This window comes from Neltuma alba, unplaced genomic scaffold (genome assembly GCF_004799145.2).
Source record: "Neltuma alba isolate B1F8T4 unplaced genomic scaffold, ASM479914v2 tig00006885_pilon, whole genome shotgun sequence".
Lineage (NCBI taxonomy): Eukaryota > Viridiplantae > Streptophyta > Magnoliopsida > Fabales > Fabaceae > Neltuma > Neltuma alba.
This window is the reverse complement of record NW_021634610.1, coordinates 3,696-16,907: the sequence shown is the minus strand read 5'-3', so window position 1 is coordinate 16,907 and position 13,212 is coordinate 3,696. Positions and strand designations below refer to the sequence as shown.

General features: G+C 36.9%; 1 protein-coding gene and 1 pseudogene across 2 annotated transcripts; one reads left to right on the top strand and one right to left on the bottom strand.

The window, feature by feature from the left end:
- The first annotated feature begins 859 nt into the window (after positions 1-859).
- Positions 860-3,048, top strand: LOC114751378 (protein-L-isoaspartate O-methyltransferase 1-like). 2 transcript variants are annotated; one of them, XM_028940061.1, is made up of 5 exons: positions 1,045-1,114; positions 1,632-1,704; positions 1,779-2,049; positions 2,325-2,489; positions 2,656-3,048. In XM_028940061.1, the coding sequence occupies exons 3-5, from the start codon at positions 1,818-1,820 to the stop codon at positions 2,904-2,906; spliced, it is 648 nt and encodes a 215-aa protein (XP_028795894.1). In that variant the 5' UTR covers positions 1,045-1,114; positions 1,632-1,704; positions 1,779-1,817; the 3' UTR covers positions 2,907-3,048. The 2 variants fall into 2 exon arrangements, with proteins under 2 accessions (XP_028795893.1, XP_028795894.1); XM_028940060.1 differs by lacking the exon at positions 1,632-1,704 and having other exon boundaries at positions 860-1,114.
- A 3,964-nt stretch (positions 3,049-7,012) lies between these two features.
- Positions 7,013-9,925, bottom strand: LOC114751370 (protein SIEVE ELEMENT OCCLUSION B-like; annotated as a pseudogene).
- Between the last annotated feature and the right edge of the window lie 3,287 nt (positions 9,926-13,212).

Genomic DNA, 13,212 nt, shown 5'->3' with positions numbered 1-13,212 from the left:
ATAACCAAATTACGTTGATAAAAAAAATAGTTAAAATTAGTTGAGGACAATTAATATATAAAAAGTATAATATTTTTTCCAATAATGCCCCCATTAATAAGGAGAGAAAGTATGTGAGAGAACAATTAAATTATTAAAAGAAAGAAAAGTGAGAGGGAGAGAGAGTATGAGCTGGAGACAAAATAAATAGGGATAAAATAGGAAATCAATACAAAAAATAGAGACAAATTTTAAGTGTCTCTTATATATGAAAACATGCATAAACATCAAATGTCTCTTATAATAAGGAACGGAGGGAGTAGTAAATAATGTTATGAAACATCATCATTAAAAGAAATCCTCCCGGTGTTGCCAGAGAGCATTACTCCGTATTTAATATAAAACTTAATTAACTAATTTGAATATATTGATAATATTAGCTAAATTAGTTGATATGATTTTTTTAAAACATCATATTTTCTTTAATTTCTTATATCTTTCTCCTACTTGATTATTATTAAGAAAATATTCATAGGATTAAATTTAAAAAAATAACAAACATATAAAATAAATCTTACATATATAACTAATATTAACTTTTTAATTAGTTTGTACGTTAAGTACGTATAATTTTACCAGTCACATATACAAATTAATGAAGGGCCATATTTTATAAATATAAATAACCTGGAAGATAAATTTTTATTGTGGATAAAAATTAAACATAAAAATAAATAAAATTGAAACAATTGAGATGAAGCTAAATATTAAGACCCTGAATACCCATGAATAAAAGGAGTAACGATGAACGTGGGAATGAGTACACAGAGGAATGTACGGACGGTGCCTGGCGGGGGAAGGAAAGAAGAGAGGACACGTGTGAGGAGTATATGAGGTGGAGGAGGGAGCATGTGAAGAAGCGAGGATAGAAGCAGAAATGGGAACCGCCCCCGTGTCAGCGTACGGTTGCCGCTACTGTTATGCCTATGCCCGCCCTGTCTTACCCCTTCAACTCCGATTCCGGCACCGCCACCTTTTCTTTCAGCCTCACCCTTTCTTCCCCGTTATCACCACCCTCTCCTCCTTCTGTCCCCTTTTCCCTAACCCTAAGTTCTCTCTCTTCTCTGCCATGCAGGTATTCCGTTCTCCCCTTTTCCTTCTTCTTCCATTTCATTCTTTGTTCTTCCAAGAAGGCTTTTCTTGGCATTTCTTTTTTCCCGTCGCTCTTGGTCTCGTATAATTATGCACTCTTCGCTGGTACTCATGACTATCTTCTGCTCTGTGATATATCTGTGTCTTCCTCTGTGAAGCCAATCATGATTGGTTATTTCTTCAACGGCTTTTCCGGTGTTTAGCATAGACTTGAGGCCCTTTTCTATCATCAGTTGCTATGTAAACTAGTTGACGTTTGGGCCTTCTTATTCAACCCGGTTTTATGATAACCAACATTAACTATGCATTCCTAATAACTCGGCAGCCCACCAATCCAGCGGAGGGATCTAAATCCATCATTCCAAATTTAAGTCCCCTGCAGAAGTTGTAGTTAGATCAATTAATGCTTCTGTCTCTTTAGATTTTTCCCCTTTAAATTCAGCCTCTCTAGTCCCCCCCCCCCCTCCTTATCATGAAGTTGACATTTCTCTTCTTCTCAGTGTTCTCTTATAAGGGTGGAAAGAACCTACAAAAGGGGGAATCAAATATTGCTTATTTCCCCTTTTAATTTTTGTAAGCGCCCTCTTTTTTCACTGTTTATAAATTAAATTAGCGTTCAATCTATATCTTTTTCCCGAACATTACAGCAACTCTGGTCTGGGAGTGGCAGTGATAGGAACAGGGCAATGGTGGAGAATCTGCGGCGTTATGGAGTAATAACATCAAATAAAGTGGCCCAAGTAATGGAGGCCATCGACAGAGCCTTCTTTGTTCCCGAGGGAATGCAACCTTATGCTGACAGTCCGATGCCGATAGGGCACAACGCCACTATATCTGCTCCTCATATGCACGCCTACTGCCTTCAGTTGCTGGAGCAGAACTTGCAGCCTGGAATGCGTGCTCTGGACGTTGGCTCTGGTATCCAATATGTTAAACAACATGTATCTTCATTGCATTTTCTTTTTCAGTTCAAAATATAATGTCCTGATGGATAATTCTGGAATGTGGGTTGTGATACTTGACGGAAAAGGCAATTAAATTAAAGATGTTGTTCTTAGGGATTTGGATGGCGCAAATTCACGGTTCTTAAGGCTCCCAGATGATGCACTGGATAGCAATTTTAGTGTTTGCCCTTTTTGCCTTGTTATCTACAATCAGGATTTACAATTTCCTAACTGTGGGCTTGTTTGCAGGATCAGGGTATCTGACGGCATGCTTTGGCTTGATGGTCAGACCCGAAGGCCGTGCGGTGGGAGTGGAGCATATTCCTGAATTGGTTTCCTATTCAATAGAGAATATTCAGAAGAGTGCAGCGGCTCCTCTATTGAAAGACAGTTCCCTATCGGTGCATTGTGGGGGTATGACTCTGGAACTGCTATGAATCTGAAATATATCAATGTAAGACAAGACTTTGAATGATTCTAACTGGTTTTGAAGCACCAGGGGAGACAAATGTAGGGTCAGAGCAATATTATGGGACGTGCATAAGAGGGATAATATGAGAAAGTGTGTTTGTGTGCGCAGATGGAAGGCAAGGGTGGGCGGAGTGTGGTCCGTATGATGCAATTCACGTGGGAGCAGCGGCAGAAGAGATTCCAGAAGCACTGATGGAGCAGTTGAAGGAAGGAGGGAGAATGGTGATTCCAGTCGGGAACATGTTTCAGGATTTACAGGTCGTCGATAAGAACTCCGATGGTTCTCTCACCATCCGAACCGAAACTTCTGTTCTTTATGTGCCTCTCACTAGCCCTGATGCTCAACTACGAGGCTACTAATATAGTTTTGGAATTCAAATGTTCTTTTTTTCCGTGAAATTCATGACAAGAACAATTCGATTTTCTGCTCAGAAGAGTATAGGTCCTCATTCCTCTCGTGCCTTGTAGCGGTTGCTCGGCAAATGCACGTGTGATTATAATGGGAACATATCATTAGAAAAATTCTCGAATTGATTGTTACAAGTTGGTGATGGCAAAATTAGACTTCCTCATGATGGAAATATAGAGGTTGAGATCCCAAAAGAGTTATTACTCTGTAATTACAAAAATGGATGTGATAATCTGGCCCAAAATGTTGGTATTAGTCAATTCTTCGATGACTGAGCCATACTCGCGCCAACTTTTTGCTTCTTCTTCCCTCTCATTCTTTGCTCTTCCAAGAAGGCTTTTCTTGGCATTTCTTTTCCCGTCGCTCTTGGTCTCGTATAATTATGCACTCGTCGCTAATACTCACGACTATCTTCTACTGTATCAGATATCTGTGTCTTCCACTATGAAGCCACTCATGATTGTTTATTTCTTCAACGGCTTTTCTGGTGATTGGCAAAGACTAGAGGCCCTTTTCTGTCATCAGTTGCCATGTTAACCGGTTTACGGTTGGACCTTCTTATTCAACCCGGTTTTATGATAACCAACATTAACTATGCATTCCTAATGATTCGGAAGCCCACCAATAGCGGAGGGATCTGAATCCATCATTCCGAATTTAAGTTCTCTGCAGAAGTTGTAGTTTGATCAGTTAATACTTCTGTCTCTTTAGATCTTTTTCCCCTTTCAATTCAGCCTCTGTAGTTTTTTTTCCCCCTTTCCTTATCATGAAGTTGGCATTTCTCTTCCTCTCAGTGTTGCATTGAAGGTGTGTGTAGGTTGCCTTGAAGGTCCCCCCCGGGGGGAAGGTCTTGATTTTATTATCTTCAACTAAAAGCGCGTGTAATACTTTTTTGGTAAAAAATAATTTTTAAATAAAAAACAATAATCTATTATTGTATTTTCATTTACAATAATGTTGGAACTTTTCGCCTTCCTTTAAAACATGAAGTTTCTTTATCTTATTTTCTTCTAGAAAATGAAGCGATAACTTTTTCAATCAATTAAAAGGCCATCGTGTTTCTGAGTTGAGGATGCATGGCGCATTTCTTATGATAAGTTTTGAGGTAATAAATAATAATAGCTACAATATTGGAAAAAAATTGACTAATACTGTACAACAGTATTAATGAAACAAAATTAAATGAAAGCTAGCTTGCTTTAAATAATAGACAGTGGCAGTAGTTCATATATGGGGAAAAAACGGTGACCAAGGGAATAATGTGTAATTTTGATTAGATATTTGTGTGCCCAATAAAATGTAAATTGCAGCAAAACACAAAAATAGGCCCCTGAAGTGCTGTCTACAACGCTTTAAAGGTCCGCTTGATACGAGAGAAATGGCCTTTTTTTATTTTTAAAACGAAAATTAGTAAAAAAATTTATTTCCTTCCATTCCCCTTGCACTAAACATAGGGTTATAGTTGATTGTTTTTTCTTTTGATAAAGTTACTGGGAGAAAACATGTTTAGGATAAGGTTATCAAGTAGGAGTCATCATTAATAATCCTCTTGATAATTGTAATTTTTTTTTAAAAGTAAAGCGTGGTTAAATCCAATACAACAATGCATAGCCAAGTTAAGCTCTTTTGTAACACATACATACCAAACAAAAACGTCCAAAAGGAGAATCTCAATGAACTTGGAAAAAAAAAAGGGGACATATGGAGCTCTCTAATTAATAGGAGTAAATAATATTCTCTTTGGTTGGTAATATAATAACTAATTTAACTGATTTGAAAAAATTAAGAGAGTTAAATAAATTCTAGTAAATATGATATGATCTCTTTAAAAATTTTTTACATATATAACGCTACATTATACTACCTCTGGTCCTAATTATAAAAGCCAGTTGACTAATTTGAGGAGATTAAAGAAGTAAGTTGAGTTAGTTATTTGTCCTAAATAGGTGTTGTCTTTCCTAAAATATCCTTGCTAATCAAGTGTATTAACTAAAACTATTATTGTTAGCAGGGCTATTTTGGAAAAAAAATGTATAAGTATGAGAGACAAAGTGGATTGGGGTTTTATATTTAGAACCAAAATAAAAGTCAAACAGGATCTTATATTAAGGACCGGAGATAGTATATTAACTTATAACTTATATAAATTAATTTAGAGCAAAATAATAAATAATAAAAATAAAAGCCTCATGTGTAAAATCAAATCAGTAAAAAGTTAAATTCAATTCACAAAAACAATATGAATGTCCTGACCACGCTATACCATTGTCGCTAGGAAAAATTGGTTTTTTGGGAAAGATTTCGTATACCTACAAACAAGATTTTATAATTATGAGTATTTTATTTGAGCGCATCAGTAGGGCGTAAATGGAACGGCCAGAGTAGACGTGGGGTCAAAAAAGCGATGAGGGTGGAATAATCAATGAATTTAATTGTTTTGAGAATTAAAGTTGTTAGGTCAACACAACGCTCCTCTCCTCACTCAACTCTTCAAGTCAACGAGTCATTGTTGCTATCTAACTGACCTTTGCATGAATTAAAATATACCAAACTAATGTTGATGATACTAGTCTCAAGTTTAAAATGATTTTGGAAGACTCTAAGTTTATACGACCAAACTAAATTTTAGCCAAGTGGGTCGCGGAAGTCTGAAGCGTGAGCCTAAGTTAACCTTGAAGTCATGAAGAGAGGCTCTGGATATGGCCGAAGGATGGAGGAAGATGGACAGTGTGATGAGATGTTGGGCTATATATCACTACACACTTTTTTTTATTTAAAAAAATAATGTAAATTAAATGATTGACACGTATGATTGAAACTAGCGGAGCTGTTGCATTTTTATTGAAGAGTTTAGTTGGTGGTGTATACTGGCTGTATCTAAGAATTGCTCTATCAACCACAATATATTGATTATTACATTGCAATTAATATAGTGCTATATAATTGATCACTTTATAGTTTTGCTTTTCACTTGGTGGTATTTCCACTTTATATAATAAAGAAAAAGAAGGAAAAAGGCATCCATATTCATATGTTTTTTTTAAAGGAAAAAAGATGCAAAATGAAAAACACAGATAATTACTTGCAAAGTTCATTTCTTCCTTGAATTGGGTCACATACAAGTCAACAAAAGCAACAAAAAGTCTAATGTGCTTCCAAGGTTCAATGATCTCATTTTATATTCATACAGAAGGCTAGACCCAACCTCATTCAACTTCTCCCACGAACCTTCTTAGTTATTACCTTGTACATTCTCTCACTGCTAAGTTAATAAATTTTCTGGTCAAAAACCATGGGCCTGATGGCCTATAAGTCTCAAAACAAAAGTCACTGGTTGTTTTGATTGTTTGAGTAGAAATTAAATTATTATTTCAAAAATAATTTGAATGTATATAAAATAAGTATGTGAGATAAGTTTTATCTCAATTTACTTCAAGGTACTTTTTAAAAGTTTTTTTTTTTATGTTAATCGAAGTTAGAAAGGAGAGGAAAAAGGATAAAAGATGAGTGAAAATAAAAAAAGTTTTTCCCTGAGGAAAAAATCACCCACAGAAAATTTATTGGTAAAAATGATTTGATAAATTTTTATATACAGAAGTTATTGATGTTTTCTTTTCTTTTCTCTTTGTTAGATACAGATATTCTCTTACAAGAAATAATCCTCTTTTAGACATTAAATTTGAACACTTTTCTAGTAGAGTTTCGAACTTTAATTCTCTACGTTATAAGACGCCAGCCGGTCCACTCGCAAGCAAATTATACGAATTAAGCATACCTTCTACAATTTTCTGTTTACACACACACGCACACACAGACATGCCAACCACCTGATTTCCGCCTTTTTGGTCCAGCGCACAAGAAAAAGATTTAACAAAAGACAAAAATAAGATGACGTCATATTGTTTTATTCCCCTTCTGATGCAAGAACACTGTCCGCTTGGCTTCAACAAGAATACTGCTACCACTAGCTCTCAAGCCAAACACATTATTTCGCCAAGCAACATGCACACATATATGTAACGCCTTTCTATGAAGGCTATTTACTGTTCTCTACCTCTCACTCCACACAACAGCGATCCATGAAGTCTCTCTCCATTGGACGCCCGCAGTCAGCACACACCACCACCTCTGGAATTCCCCCACTGCTCCCCGGAAGTATGTGGCGATTACAGTGATGTGGCTTTTGAAAGCTGCTTCAGATATTCATTCATGGCCGCAATGAATCCGTCTCTTATTGCACTCTCCTTCCAATTCTCGATCTCTCTCAGGCATGTTAGTGCAGTGTCTCCCTTGGCTCTCGCCATTTCATGTGCTCCTCTGCAGAATATGGCCCACCCTTGATCGCTGCCGTCAAAGCTCAGCACCGACATCACTTCACTCATAATCTGGTCGTCCTCTACTGTTTTTCGCTGCTGCAGTTTTGAGTATAACATGCTCTCTAGTCTCTTCCAGAAGAACCATATGGCCGTGACGTTCGGCCAGAAGTAGCTGAACTTTTTGGTGGTGAACGTTTTGATCATTCTCTGCATCTTCTCTTTGGCGTTGTTCTTCCCCACATAAACCATCTCCAATGAGAGGTTGTTAGCTCTCGCCACGCTCATTGCAGTGCTTGTGAATGTTTGAATCCATTCAAGATCTTCACCTCCATACAGGCATATGTATTTGCCCTCTGTCATCTGGTGCACAATTCAATCATATTAATATCTATACGTCAGTAAAAAGGTTGTTCTTTGAATTCAAGCCATCAGGTAAAAGTGCATGAAGACTTACCCATTCTAGAACTGTAAGATCAATGCCATCAACAAGCAGCTCAAGGCTCCAGATTTCTGACTTCCATAAGGATTCTTCTTTCTCATGAGTGAAGGGAAAGGCCAGGTTGCCCCAAATCCAGTACATGTGGAGAGCGTTGGGAGAGGATAGCCGGCCGTGCGGATTAAGGGCCACTAAGATAGCTCCCTTTGTGAAATTCCACACCTCTCTGATATACTTTGTCACATATGATTCAATAATCAGGGGGTCCCTCACGCTGTAGCATGGCATTGATGATTGCAAATGTTCAAACTTCTGTCGAGCCAAATCATTCCAGGCCGCTCTGTCCACGACTGGAATCCACACCATTTCGTAGTACGTCTCCGGCCTTACTCTTGCATCTTTGTAAAAGTTATCAAGTATTATGATCTCTTCTTCTGAGAGACTAAGATCTGATATCAGCAACAACACATGCTTCCTTCTCAGCACCTGGAGACTATCCTGAAATTCAACCAATGAAATGTTTTAGATTCAAGATGCATATGTAGAACTGTGAAAGTTTAAGAATTTAGAGCCAACCCTTGTTTTGGTAGATCCATCTATAAGAGGGGGTGGGTCGTCCTTGGCGTATATCAATGCCCTGATAATTTTCATGTTGTCTACGTGGGCTGTCTCAAAAAGACGAACCAAATTGCGAAAGGCCTCGATGTGCTTTTTCTCATCTGCATTTCCATAGATATTCTTATAAACTATATTACATTACTTCAGATTAAAGATTTTTGCACTAAAATGCTAATTCTGATGTTCTCACCCACATATTGGTGGCAGATGGCTGGTTGATTCTGAAGATGCTCATATATATTGCTCATCTTATGTGCCAAGCTTGACAGTTCCCATTCCTCTGTGGGGGTTGAGCCGTACCTATAATCATTATAACCATTTAAAAAAAGAACCGATGCTTATTAGTCACTTCATGATTAAAGTAAGGGAATGGAGTGTAAGAGCTTCCAAACTTACTCGTTCCTTAATCCTACAAGATTTGCAATCTGCGAAGAACAAGCCACAATACTTCGGATGGTCCAATAGGCAGCAACAGGAATATGAGCATTGGCAACGGACATTGGAGGAGCTTCCCCTGAAATGTACTCAGAGGGTGGCTCTTTGAACTCAATGATACATCTGGTCACATCCAGAATCGCCTTCACTAGCTTGATCAGTTTATCAAATTGCTGCTTTAGATAGGCATGGTTCTCTACGAGATGAGGTAGTTGCTTGAGCAGTGCCACAGATTTTGCAAGTGCATTTGTAGCAGCCAACTGAGCAACGAGCCAAAATTCTCCAAAGTTAACAGCTAGGGCTGATAAAGTTAGCACCACTTTTGCATGCCATGAATAGCTAGAAAGCATGTTCAGGATCCCCATGGTTGTCGTATGTGCATCTCCATCTCCTTGGCACCGGTAAGATAACTGCCAATATACATATATAGTCATGTAATGTGTTTTCACAATAACTTTTCACTCCCGTGTGTTAGTTTAGAGGCAGAAAATTAACGTTATTATCACACTGAATGGCGAGTTACGGAACTATTAATGCTTGTGTAAGGGTATATACTTAAAGAAATTACCCTAGTCGTCAAGATAAGTATATATTGTTTGCCCTCAGGAAAAGCAAAAAAAGAAGAAGGGGAGGGGGAATTGTCAGTTCTTTTTTTAGAAAATCCATTCAACATTAACGATAGTAATAAATAAATAGAACTTTGGTTAAAGTTTTGCAGATTTTGGCATGAGAAAACAACCTCGCAGGAAACTTTGTACATGATAGAGGGCAAGGCGTCAAGCTTGTCCAACTCAGCAAAAGTAGCAGCCTTCTCCATAGAATCAGCATGTTCTGTTTTCCCCTACGAACAAAACCACACAGCTAGATGCTTAGATTACTATTAGATTATAACACAGAAACGACAAGAATGGGCACAAAAACATAACATGGTAAATAATACATCAACATCACCGTCAACAGTACGAGCAATGACATTAATCAAGATTTCCTCTGTGATTTGGAGAACAGGATTGACATCAACTTCACGACCATCAGGGGCATGAGCGGCCTGAACTTGCTTCATCATGGCAGTATCGTCCGAGGTCGAAAAAATCCTACGTTGTCTTCTTTGCTGCATCTTACTGGGGGAAATGGCTGCTAGTTGGCGAGGGTGGCTGCTTGCCATATCGTCCTCAACCCCTGATGTTATCAGAACACGGAATATAAGAAGTAGTGTTTGGTTTTTATGTGTACGCGTGCGTGCGAGGTAGCCTGCTAAGGGTGTGTTTGGTTCAACAAAAAGAAGGAGAGGGAAGGGAAGAGATTTTAATAAAAAGAAAGAGAGAGAAGGGAAGGGGAGGGATTTTAATAAAGAGGAGGTAAGGAGAGGGATTTTAATATTATCTTATTTGGTTCAAGAGGGGAGGGAAGGGGACGGGAGATGTTTTCATACAGATAATTTTACCCCTTTTTTAAGTAGTTTTTAAATCAGTAATTTTTTTAAACTTAACAGAATATTTAATAAAATATAATTATAAATAAAAATTAAGATGTAAAATTATAATTTATAATTATTAAAATTGAACAAATATAGTTATAGTTATATTTATATGCTTATATTTATATTTATGTGCATATTCAAAATTATATTTTATGATTCTATTCACGGTATGCGATGATACTAATTTTAAATAATATTAGTCATAGTAACAAGACTTATTTACTAGGATATCATTGACAGTGATTAGTTATGGAAAAGTCCATGTTATCACCAAATTTTAGCAAAATGAAAAAGAAGATGAAGGGAAAAGAAAGCTCAGGTAGAAACAAAGTAGATCTTTTCGCAAACAGTGAGATCTTGTGAAGCAAGAGAAGGACAGAAGGCAACAAGAGGCACGAACTTGTGGAGGATATTGATGACTGATACAGAGTAACAGGACAAGCCAGTGTAAAGAAGAACAAAGCTACGGCGAAGAAGGAAAGAAATACTTTAGGCGGATAAGCAAAATTGGAATATTGAAAAGCAAGTGTGGGTAATTTAGCCAGGATATAGCAGAAAATTTCTCTGCTCCCAAAAACCCCGATTTGGAGTGACGGTGGAGAAGGGGAAGGGTGAGGAAAAAGACAAAAACTTACTTCCTCTCCCCTCCCCTCTTTCCAACCAAACACGCTTAACCCCCTCTCTTTTCTTTCCCTTCCCTTCCCTTCCTTGCAAAAATCCCAACCAGACACTACCTAAGGAGCAAGACTTTATATGAGAGGATGTGGAATAAAGTCTCATTGAACATGTACCTTGCTTGCAGCTGGGTATAAAACAAAAGCAAAAGTAGTCTCTTGATTTGGATAAGATTATGCAGTTACGATGCATGTTTATAGGTGGTATTTTTGAGTCTCTTATAGTGCGTTATCAGTGAATCAAGCATAAATATACTTGCTTCCGTCCTAGTAAATTTAGAGACCCTCTCTATCTCTTCTATAAATATTATTCATATGATAGACGTTAATTATTTGAAAAGATCTGCGATCGTGGGTATGGATTAGAGTTTTACTTTATTGGCAAATAGAGACAAAAGGTGAACAGTCTTTGTCCAAGTGACGTGATGCATGCCCCTGCAATAGTATGCAGCGGACACCTGTAGCTTGGGCATATAATATTGAAAAAGAAGAGAAACATAAAGAAAAGAAAAAACTAAATCTGAGGGTTTTAGAAAGAAAACTAAAAACAAAAATTAGAAGAAAGAACTCTGAAAAATATTTTCTGAGGATGTATTTTATTCAATCTGTAAAATAGGTATTTAAAGACATTAAATCATGACAATAAAATAACAAAAATCTGCTAAAATCCCTATGAATCAGCAACTACGTGATTAACTGATAAAAACCCACTAGCATAAATCAATATTTATTTGATTTGAACAATATTCATATTTTTGTATGAGAAATTTTTCTTAACGGTGAGAAAATACCACAAAAAATATACCTTTTACGGTGGATCAGTGCAGTGGGGCGAAATTATAATTGAAACATTTCTTACGAATGCTTTGATATTTGTGTTGCGTGCAAAAAAAGGGATTGTTTTAACAGTCAAATGGCGTAGCAACAATATTATTACTAGGGAGTGGTTCAAAGTTTGCAATGCCTATACAAATTAATGAGTTTTTTGTTTGTTCAATTAAACAGAATTCTCCCTTGGCAAAATTGATTGAGAGTACTAAATTAATTATATGGGATGAAGTTCCAACAGTTCAATGTCACTATATTAAAACAGTTGATCTCACATTTAAAGATATCATGCACTTTGTTCAATCCTTCAGGGGCAAGTGTGTTGTTATAAGTGGTAACTCATGAAATATTATGAGTAGTACCAAAAGGAACAAGGACAACTGTTGTTAATGCATGCATATGTTCATCACACTTATGGTATCACTACACAGTTTTTAAGTTAACAAGAAACATGCATCTGACTTCTTCTCCAACAAATGAAGGAAACCTATCATTGGAGAAATTCTCAAATTGGTTGTTAGAAGTTAATGGCGGCAAAATTAGACTTCCTCATGATGGAAATACAGAGGTTGAGATCCCCAATGAGTTATTACTCTGTGATTACAAAAATGGAATGGAGGCAATCATTTCTGCAACGTATGGTGATTTGGTCCAAAATGTTAGCATTAGCCAATTCTTCGACGACCAAGCCATACTCACACCAACTATTGAGCTAGGAAATCAACTTAATGAATACATGTGTTCATTGTTACATGGTGAAGGGTGCAAGCATCTTAGTTATGGCATAGTAACAACTTCTATAAACTGAGTTTCTCAATACAATTAACAGTTTTGGATTACCACCACATAAGCTAAATCTAAAAATTGGAGCACCAATTATATTGTTGAGAAATATTGACTAGACAGCAGAACTTTGCAACGGCACTCGAATGATTGTTACATATTTGGGGAAGAACATAATTAAAGCAATCATGTTGAATGGATTGAAGAAAAACCAGAAAGTGCTATTGCATAGGATGGATATAAACCCATCTAAAAGTAAATGGCCATTTCAATTGAGAAGAAGATAATTCCCAGTTACACTGTCATTTGCAATAACTATAAATAAAAGTCAAGGTTAGTTTTGAAGAGGGTTGGAATATGTCTTCCGAAGCCAATATTTACTCATGATTGACTATACGTGGCATTATCTAGAGTAAAGTCTGTTGATGGACTAGAAGTAGCTGTTGATGAAAGGGGCGGATGTTCAAGGAGGGCAACAACAAATATAGTTTGTAAGGAGATATTTGGGAACTTGCCATGATGTTTGTGAATACTGTAATTTGTTTGTGGTCTAATTAGTGATAGTCAACAGTTATGAACTTATTGTATTGAATGCATTGTATTTTACGCTTCCCGTGCAACACACGGGGAAGTACCAGTTAGTTTTTCTTAACAGCTAGAAAGTACCACCAAAAATACTTCTTTCAG